The sequence below is a fragment of the Tachypleus tridentatus genome, chromosome 13 (assembly GCF_004210375.1).
Source record: "Tachypleus tridentatus isolate NWPU-2018 chromosome 13, ASM421037v1, whole genome shotgun sequence".
Lineage (NCBI taxonomy): Eukaryota > Metazoa > Arthropoda > Merostomata > Xiphosura > Limulidae > Tachypleus > Tachypleus tridentatus.
In genome coordinates this window covers 6,182,487-6,195,230 of record NC_134837.1, presented here as the reverse complement: position 1 = coordinate 6,195,230, position 12,744 = coordinate 6,182,487, and the positions used below count along the sequence as shown (strand labels likewise).

At 33.0% G+C, this 12,744-nt stretch overlaps 1 protein-coding gene across 4 annotated transcripts in view; it reads right to left on the bottom strand.

Moving 5' to 3' along the window:
- Positions 1–409: 409 nt before the first annotated feature.
- LOC143239826 (uncharacterized) overlaps positions 410–12,744 on the bottom strand; it is a 48,360-nt gene continuing 36,025 nt past the window's right edge. For 2 of the 4 annotated variants that reach the window (XM_076481372.1, XM_076481370.1), the window contains exon 2: positions 410–1,371. In XM_076481372.1, coding sequence (XP_076337487.1) covers positions 410–1,330 — 921 coding nt within the window. In that variant the 5' untranslated portion in view covers positions 1,331–1,371. Of the gene's footprint in view, positions 1,372–6,100; positions 6,248–6,277; positions 6,402–12,744 lie in introns of those variants that run through there. The other 2 variants (XM_076481369.1, XM_076481371.1) reach the window with 2 other exon arrangements.

Genomic DNA, 12,744 nt, shown 5'->3' with positions numbered 1-12,744 from the left:
AAACATGATTACTAACATCTACACACAACTGTTCATTTTTTATTCTGATAAGCTTCTTCACGAAGCTCCGTTACTACTCTTTGAGGAAATCCTGGCCTCGGACCGTAACGTCTGGGAGAACCTTCGTACTGTGCTATTGGAACATTTCCTATTACTCTTGCAATATCTTGTTTTTCTGGAGAATTTGGTTGAGAGTCTGTATCCATCTCCTCTATACTCAGTTCAGGTGATTCTTTCTTATCACTTTGGGAAGGCAAATCTGAAGTGATATTAGAATCACAGTAAAAATACACTGAGCTTTCTGAATTAGGAAGCTGACTCCTACTGTTACGCAACTGTTTCATCTGAGTCATATCTGTAAATACTTTTTCAGGTGTATTAAACTTTGTTCCCAAGAATTGCCGCTTGTTCATTTTTGTCTGTCTGTAATATCACCAATGTCATCATACACTATGGAAGCATTCTGAAGAGTTGCTTCATAAACCAAATGACCAGAGGCTTCATTTGTCAATGTCTCACAACTGTCATTCAGTAATCTGGATATTGAAACTTTCCTATTCCCAGCAGGCCCTTGAAGCCATTTGTCTGTCAATTTTAGTTTTTCTTTCTTATTCAAAGTATGGTTTTCATCATGCTCCATATCCAGAGTTTCCATTCTTTTAGTACTTTGGTCAGATTTCCTGTAAGAACATGGTAAGAAGGTATATTTATCAAGTCTTTCGTCATACAGGAACTCTCCACTATGTGATTTGGTCTCAGATGACTGACCACTAGAGCTATGTAATGGATGATAAACTACTTCATCACTGTATCGTTTTTTAGATGGTCTGCTTCGACTTTTAGAAAATATCTCTCTTCCACCTGCAATTTCTATTCGACTTTCACGAAGAGCATATTCTGATTTTTGACCAACAGAAAACCCTCCATCAAATTCTTCATCATAAACATCAAAATGTTCTTTTTTTTCATCAACAATTTGCATGAATTTCTCACTGTCGTCATTATGAAGAGAGGATTCACACGAATTGCGTCCACTAAAAACTGAGTCGTCGTCTCTTCTTTCTTTAGCTCTGCTAGCTAAGAGAACATGGTTCAAGTCAAATCCTTGTAATGTTAGCTGTTGACCATTTTTTATTTCCATACTTGTCTCACAGTTCAGCTTCTCAAGATCAGATGGAGAACATGACCTACTATCTTGTGACAATGGATTTTGGTTAACATCATTGTTTACTTCTACACCAGACTTGATTCGGCATTTCGGGAATATCTTATTTATTTCTTCATTATCACTGCTTGTCTCTGAGGTTGGCTGACTGACAAGTTCCATCATCTAATGTTTTCTGGTCTAGTCTCTTGAATCCATTGCTCCACCTATATATATTTGGAAACAGAATACACATTTACTACAAAACAGCACAATTTTAATTACTAAATATTTAAATAAGAAACTCAATTTAATTTGAAAATAATGATACGTGAACAATGGAATTTGAATTATCTATGTAGTAACATATGTCAAACTATTACTTTTGTTAGCCTTGAATTACAAAGTTATAATGCGATAGTAATTCAAAAACCCTGAATAATCAACCAGCATCTGAAAATGGAGGGCACGAAAATGGTAAAATAACATCATCATTTTCATGACCCGTTTCATCCCCAAAGAGGGATAGATATTTCTTTTAGAAATGTAAAGCTGTCTCTCTCTCAAGTTAGGTGAAAACAATAAAATTATGATTTTAATAAAAGGATGGCCATTATCTTTGAAACAGAATCTGAGTGACTGATAATAGAGGTTATAATAAAACTAATAACAAAAAGAAAACAAAAGTGACAACATTATGATATTAGTCAAATATCATTCATAAAGAAACCAAAATGTTAAAGAGTGAAAAAACCAGTAATTAAATACTTGGTTATGAATGAAATATGTAATGGAGACATACGAATAAATCACTTCATTCTTTCTTTTGAAGCAGAGAATTGCAGGTGGTTTTAATCAAGTTTAAACTATTATACAAGTAGAATAATCTGTTTATGGGTGGTGATGTTTCAGTAGTGGATGAAATGATTGGGAATACTACAATGATATGAGAGAGATACCATATTTAAAGTCAAAACACACAAGTTCCAATCAGTAATTTCTTAAGATCTAGAATAATATTCACATCTTCTCTTGTGAAAATGAAAAAAAAGCTAGAAACTCAAATATCCCATACACTTTCACAATAACCCTTCCTTCAGCATCCTTCAAGTGTCTAAGTCCCATTTTAATACTATATTTACCTTTAATATTTTGAAGAAAACCTTGTTGTTATACAAATATAATTTTTTCTTCATATGCCATTTTTGATTTTCTAACACTAAATTTTCAACAATCTTTGATAACAGAAGTTAATTTGGAAGTTTTTAAATTTGTAACCTGTGGAACAAACTTATCTTAAACATTTAACAATTTACTTTTATAATCAACTGATTCCTGTCTCATTAATTCAAAACTCAGTTATTCTTGATTTCTAAATTGTACAGTAAATCTGAGTGGCTATATTTAGTTTTGTTTTTGTTCATCGTCATGAGTGAATAGATGACCCTAAAGGACTGATAAAACATTCATCATGTATACTTTTGTAAACTCTTTATTTTCACTACCAACATAAAGACAAATCATTTACGATATTAACAGTATATGGTATTTTCAAACCTCCTATAGTGATCCATATCCATTTTCTGAAACAAACCTGTGGACATGTTCATTCTTCAACACTTAAAATTAATTCTGTAAAATATCTAGCAAAACCATTGTACACTACAGTGATTCATATTGTAACATTACTAATATAAAATTTAACTAGTTTTATTACCATTTAAAACTACTATAACTCACTAATGTGTGGTAAATTAAATTATATATTGGGCTTCATGTCTATTTTTATTACTAAAGCTTTGTATACACATCAGTGTATACTTCAAATGCAATGTAAAACCAATTTGCATTGGAAGAGTAGAACAGTTTGAAACCTTAATTTTTTCCCTTTGACCAAATAAAGTTATTTGGGAAACTTTCACAGATAAAAATGCCATATACTTTTAATAATGATATGGTGGTAGTTTGATGGAATTCTAATTCATGCTTTGTGGTTATAACAATAAATAAAGAATGAATATTAGTTTTTCTTTTAAAACAAAGTTTTGAAACAATGAGGTAATAACTATTTTCAATATTAACTTAATGATGAATAAAAAGAATTATTAAATCACTCTACACTATAACAGTGGAAAAATATAAAGTTTTGTTTTCTTAGGTGTTTTGGTCAGTTTTTTTTAACGTATGGTGTTATTTTAAAACTTGGTTATCAAACTGTTTAGATAAGTTTAGTTGTCTATATTTACCATTATTTGTATAATTATAGTAACTATTATATATCTTTTAGTCTAATTTATTTAGTATTCTTAATTAATGGATCTTAAGATAGTTTACAGAGTAAAACACCTAAAAAATTATTGTTTTAAGTATAAACATTAGTTTGCGAATGAAATAAACATGGAAGAAAAAATGTTCTGAATATATTTATTAACTAAGGAATAAGTTTACATTGGTATACTGAGTATACATACAATACAACTAAGGAATAAGTTTACATTGGTATACTGAGTATACATACAATACAACTAAGGAATAAGTTTACATTGGTATACTGAGTATACATACAATACAACTAAGGAATAAGTTTACATTGGTATACTGAGTATACATACAATACAACTAAGGAATAAGTTTACATTGGTATACTGAGTATACATACAATACAACTAAGGAATAAGTTTACATTGGTATACTGAGTATACATACAATACTTACCAATACTCATACCTGTTACTCTTTTAAGATAAGTGATAGGCACGATAATACACATACATCTTATGTTAAGATAAGTGATAGGCACGATAATACACATACATCTTATGTTAAGATAAGTGATAGGCATGATAATACACATACATCTTATGTTAAGATAAGTGATAGGCACGATAATACACATACATCTTATGTTAAGATAAGTGATAGGCATGATAATACACATACATCTTATGTTAAGATAAGTGATAGGCACGATAATACACATACATCTTATGTTATACAAACTGAAAAATGCACAAAAACAGACTTTCTATGTCGAGAAAAGAAAGTAATTGAAATTTCAGCATTATTGTTGTATTTTTAGATTCTTTTATGGTTTTTGTCCTTTAATATTAACATTCCCACAACATTACTGGAAGAAAAGTACAACAAAGTATTGAAGACTATGTTGTTTTTTTTAATTAAAAACTTATTGGTTCAGCTATCTTTAAGTCATTAAGATTAGTCTTGCTGTTAAGAAAAGCTGACTTGTAAGATATTCTTCCTATGGGTTGTCCACTTGAAGAATTGAAACAATTTCTTGTCCAAACTAAACTTTACAAGTAATAAGTGTAAGATTTTGGAAACCCAAGTTGTACATCATCAACTGATGCTCCTACCTACAACATTCCTGATGTTTAAAGGTTAAGGGCATGAAGTGCTATACATAAGTTGTTCTAGATATTTAAACAAAGAAATATTTCTCTCAAAAGTGGTTAAAACTGATAACAAAAATTATTCATCAATAGACATTAACAACAATATTTTAGCTGAGGATTTCATGTATCCAATGTATCAAATAAAATACTATAAACAGCAGCAAGCATTCTCTTATGAAAGGCTATATGTTTACCATTTAGTTTTTTTCTCATACTTATGAGTTCTATTGGTTCCTAAAACAAGCTTTTTCAAAAGTTTCCAGATTAATAATTAATCTTTAAAGGAGGATCAGTACAAACAAATTCTGTTCAAACTTGAGGAAGAGGAAAAGCCAACAAACATGTTGTTCAGAATAACTAGAACAAGGTTATTTACCAAAGTAAATCATAATTTCTACAAATTTTACTTCTTGTAAATGTTCAAGTCATTTTATTGAAAAACATGAACACAAAGGGGCTGCTGGTCCATTAAGGCTATGCTATCCACATTAAGCTAAAATTTATAAAAAAAAATGACATTCTCACAGCTGAGTTAACAGCCATTGCAAAATCAAAACAGCTAACTGAGGTGTAAATCATCCATTTAAAAAATCTTCATTTTCTAATCATACTGATCTCAAATCTAGGGTTGCCAATGAAATCAGGTCAGTATTAATTTACTTCAGTTAAGTGTCATCCATTCGACTATGTGTGACAAGGGAGGTTAAAAAGCAGCTTAAATCATGTAACATCCTTTATCAATAACCCCTTCTAAAAAAGTCCTACTATTAAATTTAAGAGTTGGCAACACAAGTCCAATCAACCGATCTATTCTTTCTTATGTATTTACATAAGCCTAGCATTCCAGATCTTGTAACATATTTATGATCTAAACTGCACAATTAAGTCTGGACAGAATTAGATGTCTTCATCATATTCTTTACTTATGGACTAGCTTCTCTAATCTTCCTTTTACAATTAGTTCCTATTTACATAATAAAGACTGCATTACTGCTAGCATTTTTTATGGTTTGTTTTGACAGTTGCAACTGACACAACTTAGTTCAAGGTCAGAAATACATGCAAACATCACTTGATTACTTGCTGTTTCAATTAAACAACAAAATACCACATGCATTTCACCATACCATTCAAATCTAAAGAGCAATTTACACTTTGTTAAGCTTAAATACTTCAACTCAAGAAAGTATCTTTAGGTACTGAAGCCACAATAACCAGCAATAAATTTATATCATTTCGAGAATAAACAATTTCAGCAATCTAAAAATTTCAATATATATATATATATATATATATATATATAGTTAAAAATACAATCGTAATAATGCTAAACCCAACCTACAGGTAAAATACTGTCACATTTTGTTAATCCTTTAGAGCTTACAAGTTACAGCTATAATCTCCTCAAACTTTAACTATACATACATAATTTACTTAATATTTTATGTATGAACAACCAAAACTTTTAGTATAAGATAATGCTAGTAGTACTACGAAAAAATTCACATTTAATATGAATAACACGAGTACAAATTAGGCCTACTGATTATGGGATAGGCTTAACTATAGGCAGTTTCGGTAGCTCTTCCAAAGTTCTTGTACAGTACGATTAATAACTGAGTAACCTAGGTTGTGCATCACAAGAAATGTATCAATTTGATAAATGTGAAAAATATTTTGTTCAATTTTACAATATTATTTCTTATATAGCTAGTCTTACATTTTATAACGATAAACGAAACCTTCACTTTTGCAACATAGCTTTTAACAGTTTAAAACAATCTTATATCGAACCATACACAAGTAATCACACTTGTTAGTGGTGCCATCTGATGGATAAAACGATTAATATATATCATTTACTTAAATTTATTACTATCCATTCAAAAAATATATTCCACGATAACATACTATCTTTGTTTGATTTTTCATTTTGCAAAATTCTTTTCTACTTCGTGTTACAGCATTCATCAAACTCATCTTTAGTAAGAGTTCAAACGAAACTGTACCAAGATATATATAAGCAGAATATTTAACAAAATGTATGTTATGCCTGATACAATAGAATATGACATTTAGTTGTAACGTGTGCGCGATAAAACGTCACATGAACTAATAACAACTTAAAGCACGTGACATTTCACTGGAACAACACGAGTGTCTAGCGAAAACTGTCAATAACTAGCGACTTGCTACGTAAATAGTTTAACGTCATGCAAAATCTTTATAGAGTCTACAAAAACAAAGTATATTGGTCAATTTTGGCATGTGGTCAAAATGTTATTACAAATTTGTAGGGCCATTCAGTGCTGACGTTGGGAAACATAAAAGTAGCAATGAAAAATGATATAAGATGAAGAGAGGAAAGTGGAACTTGAGGCCTCTATACAGGAGTAGACGTTAAATGTCGTACGCCAAGACACGAAAACATTAAAGTGTGATATATAAGGATTACGTAAGATTATGTTACCAAGATTCCAAGAAAAAGGAATGAAAGAGGATAACTATCAAAAGAAGGGTAAAGATACTTGGAAGTAGATCAGAAAATTGGGTGTTTATGTAAGTAGGCAAAAGATAAGTATTTGAACAAGAAATATGCAGAAATTGAGGACTATGAGTCAACACATTACATGAAATGCAAACAAAATAGTCCAATATAAAATCAACCACCTTCCAGTGGCACCTTAGAGAAATAAGAATGACTAAATATGTTTTTTTACTTGAGGAAAGAATATGTCAGAGAACTGTATAATAATGCAAGGAAAGATAAAGAAACTCTTAAACTAGGAGAATCCATCTAAATACAATAGCCTAGCAATTCTATACAGAAAGGTACAGGAAGCTAGCATAATCTTCTGCATAAAACTTCCAGACCATACTTTATTAGAGATACTTTTAACTTTGTTGAAAATCACTGTGCCTAAATACCAAAGACTAAATTATTAAGTCACATTTTGGTACTATGACCAAGAATTTGTTTCTGCAAAGATAATATATGCTGCTACTTTCATCTTACTGTCCGTTTATTGTAAGATTTGTAAGTTATGATAACTAACACTTTATGCAATCACACAAAGATTGCAGTGAAAGGGGAACCTGCAGTTGAGGTGAGAACACTCAATAATTGTGGTATATCAACCATCCCTTCTCATACTATCAACTGTGATTGTTCAAATGACATCTCAAGGCTGATATAGGCTGTTATTATATAATAACTATGCAAATTTGGACTAATTGGAAAAAAAAATATATATTGCATCTCTTGTAGGGTGTATAACAGTGTTTAGTGTTGCCTGGAGTTAGGAACAGATTAGTTCTACCTAGGTATATTTCCACTGTAGATAGTGTTATTAATGTAACTTCTGATTGCATTAGGCACACTTTCATCTGTTCTACAGGGGTAACATCTGTGATGTTGAGAAAACCCACTTGTAGAGAAAAATATATACATGTAAAAACGGCTCGTTTGGGTTGACAAAATGTTTTTTACGTAAAGGAGTGAACAATGTTTTGACCTTCTTCGGTCTTTGTGAACCTGACGATGACCAAAGAAGGTCGAAACGTTGTTCGATCCTCCACATAAAACATTTCTCAACCCAAACGAGCCATTTTTACATGTATAGGGGGTAGCATCTGTTTACTGTAGGTCTTATCACACATTTCATACAGAAAATATTTTCCAAAACATCCTATTCATTGTGAACATTAGTACTGCATGTAAGTTGGAAATAACTCAATTACTTTTACAGCTCTTGTACATCTTTTATATATGGAGACTTGAAATACAATTCATTCCCAGGAACATTTCTTTGTAGCATGGCCATTTGTATTCTGTGGGCTTCACCAGATTGTACCTATTGTATGCATTGGATATGATGTCGTAGAGATGTACGTCTGCTTATTTATTGTATATACTAATTTTCAATATCTACCAATGCTTCCCAGTAGGTTTTGTCGCTCGTGTCAAGCAACTAGATTCAGTATTTATTGTCTATTTATGCGTATGTCTGGTACACAAGTAACTAGCCTTAACTATGTACATATGCAACAATACCATTCATAAGTCAGCAAATCTTTTCATAAAATGGCTATTTAAATAAATATAACCTACAATATTAAACTGTTAATAAAATATGTTTTTTATGTTACAACCATATTACTTGCATATTACATAACTTACATTATGTTGGCCCATGTCTGTGGTTATAATTAACTATTTATATAGGGATAAGTTTGTTTGTAGATGCAAGTTAAAAGGCTTTTTTATGCATTAATCTTTAAGAAATGAAAACTTTTAGGGCAGATTACACTTGCCACATGGGAAAAAAATTACATTTTAAGATACAACTTTTAAAACTGTGAAATATATTGTATTCTGAGTTCTCAACCAAACTTTATTTCAAGTTTCAATACAAAAAAATGTCCAACCTTTCTGATTATTAATAAACTATTGTGTTTTATAAATTCATCATACAAAAGTTATCTGGATTTTCATTTCTATAGTTCATCCAAAGCTAGATATAAAGAGCTACCTGATACACCCGCACTATTCTGGTGTGTATGTCACTTTTCAGCTATCTAGAGCAAATAGCCAAAATCAATATATTATTTTTATTCATCATCATCTCAATATGCCTAGGATTCACCAAGTTTAGCAGTAACTATAATTTTTACGATCCTTGACTACCTATTTTACTATTGTTCTATGCAAAATTTATGTGTTAGATTACACACTGTAACCCATGTACACTGGCTTATAATAAAAAATAAACATAAAATGAATTAGAACAAAAGTTTATTGCTAAATGAAAGAGCTATGTAGGACTGGCTATTGAACTTGAAATAAAGGAACCAAAGAAGATATGGATCCAGTTAATAATCATATAGCAGGCTGTCTTGACTATACATGGAGAATAAAACCCTTATATTACTAACTTTCTCAGTGACAAAATAAATAGAACCAGAATATTCAGTTGTAAAATAGTTATAAAAGTAGTATTCTAAAGCTGACTAAAGGAAAAGTATAATGATGAAAGACAAATTCTATTTAAACAAAGTGGGGGAAGCCAATAATGTTGGGGTTTCATTCCTCACTAAAGACAGCTTAGTCTGCTGTATGATTATCAGCTAAATCAATTGATGTATCCATTTCCCATTCTTCACATACATGTGGGGTGCATCAGACTATAAATGGGAGATTAACTTTGACCAAAACCAGGCAAACCACGATAGGGACATCCAACCTCTGGTAGGAAGAAGGTCCTCTACCTTTCTCCTCTGATATGGAAATTGATAGGAAAGATGAGCCTCCATACCAAGGATCCTCATCACCATGTGTTCATATCCAACACAACCATCACCATATTTGCCAGTAACCAACAATTGAGGAATGGAAAGCAAGTGGTGGTGCATCACCAGACAGAATTGGAAAATTTTCATCTTAGTCTATAACAGGAATAGGGTATCCTGTCACACACAAGGACTTATGTGGCTTGTCCAGCTTCAACCAACATCCAAGGAATGGTAGGAAGAAGGATACCTCAGCTGTAATTGCATGTTGACAGAATATATAATCCAATGCCTGAAAACATGGAATTATAAAACAGGTCCACAGTAGGATGAGCACCAATGACATCTGCACCAGCTGAACACTGCTAGAATGGAGTTCACTTAGAAGGAAGCCTTCATGGTCCACCACTTCAGCAGCTAGGAACTGCTAAGTGGTAAGGACTCCCATACCCCATTTGAAGAAGGGGGGAAACAGTGTTGGAGAGTCTGGAGAAATGCTGTACTGGAGAGAGTGCAATGGATGACCACAATATTTTGAAAAGTAGGCTGATCCTGTGACCTACAATACATGGATTATCTAGAATGGGCAGTAATACCTGCCCATCCATGAGTGGACAGTCCAGGTTGAACATCTTTATGAAGCAAAATACCATGAGGTATATCTGCAAGTGGCCTTATGGACTACCTCATTTCAGTAGAGGGTATGTGTGACATGCAGTGTGAATTTAAGAATAAGTATACCTGATCAGACAATAATTTCCACTGAGCAGAATTCAAATATCTGACAAAGAACCCTGCAAAGACAAAAGATGCACTTCCAAGTGAAATCATCATAAAGATAATGAGCAATAAAGATATGGAGAGTGGTCCACATATTGACACAAGTGATGTCCTCCAAATGATGACAGAAATGAGCAGCCAGAAACATGGTAAGGTGAAAAATTTGAAGGGAAGATACATGAAAAAGATTACCAGCATCCACAAAAATGGAGGAATAAGCCAGGTGAAGCCAATCCATATAGATGATCAGAAGAGGGCCAAGGGGTTGGAAAGGAGTGCAATGAATAAACATACAGGAATGGGAATCACAGAAGGAATTAGTGTATGCCAAGTAACAGAAGAGAGGGGACACAATCAGGGACAGAACAGTGTGAAATGGAAGGAAGGGAGTAGGTGTGAAGGGAAATTACCCTCCCAGGCAGCAAATATTTTGGGCAGAAAAGAACAATGGGCAAAAAGGACCACATGAAAACTATGAAATAATATGTGGTAGACATCATTAGTGAACATATCAATGATGTTTGTACACCAGCAGGAGGAGGAAAAGGGGCTTCAAATAGAGGCTGATAAAGGTTCAAATGGATTAACAGTAAGGGCAAGAAGGACATATAGGTTCCAATCTGAGAGAGACAGGGTAAAGAGGACAGGTGATGCAGAAAGAATGAAGCATATGGACAAGACAGGTGAAAGGAAGCTACATGCATATCATTTAAAATGAAGCATGGTTCACAATGCAATGCAGTAGCCTGTGACAGAGAATAACCATGATGTATGGGCCAACCACAGTATATGTACCACATCTGTTGATACATAGCTAGGAATGACTAGGGGAATGGGAAATAAAGGATGCCACATAACAGAAAAGGCCTGCCTACCAGACCAGAGAAAAGTCATTCACGAAGACAGAATGAAAATGAATGGATGACATGTCAAGCTGGGTCTGACAAAAAACGTTGGAGGAAAGAGGAAGTGGAAGAGAAGGTAACACCAGCAGTCAGTGCAAGAGTGAAAACCACATCAAAAGATGGCCAAAATGGAGCTACCAAAAGAATCAAGATATCTGTATAATGAAAATGATAAGGGAAGCTTAAGAATAGGAGAGAAGACACATAAGTATAGACCCATCCATCTTGACTATGAGTATCCATTGATCCAGCCAAAAAATGTACAACAGGAGACCCAATTCAGGGGAGATGAGTGGCAAAGACATTCAGATCTGGAACATCTCAATTGGCAAAGAGCTCGTGAAACATCATTAGTGGGCCTAGTGGACTACTCTGTAGAGAGAATCGTGTTTGGATGTGATAAGTGATGCAAATGAGAATCAGGACATCCAGAATATAACAAGCCAACAAACTAAATAGGATTGCTGTGAACCCAATAAAGGAGGTCCAATATCATATAGTAGAAGTCTTTAAGACCAAGTGCATCCATGTGTGAAGAGCCAAAACCAAATAAATGGTGAGTGCCTCCAACAGATTGATATGGAGAGAGGACTCAATAAGCAATGACTGCCCCAAAACATCCAGAACATTCAAAGAGGCACCTCAAACAGAATAAGAAGCATCTGTAAGGAAGAAGGAAAAGTGATAGGGGCATCCATGGGATTCTAAATGAGGCTCCACTTGCCTGATGAAACTCTCTTAAGGTGACTAAACGAAACAAGAACTTCCAGAAAAGCCCATGTCCCTAAAAGAGAGAGAGCCTCTGACACAATGAGAGGAGGAGGAAAGGATGCAGACTATAAGATCCATATCCCTCGACTGAAGGAGAGAAGGCACGAGTAATAATATATACACCAATGGGCAAAATAATGTCTAGATACATGGAAGATGGAAATGTATAAATATGCATCTGAAACGTCAACCTTTGTCATCAACAAACTCAAGGTGAAAACCCCATGAAGGTATAAGCTTAACTCTGTGTTCTAGATGAATTGTGGAACAAAGTGGAAAGAAAAGACTTCCTCTAATGCATTTATATACAAGCTGGATTTGGGGTTTTACTTTTCTTACTTATTAAGAACATTTTTTTTGTTGAATTAATTTGTAAATACATATGATTTTTAGTTCTCTCAACAAAAGTCAACTGTTAAATTTTTCATTTGAAAATAATTTT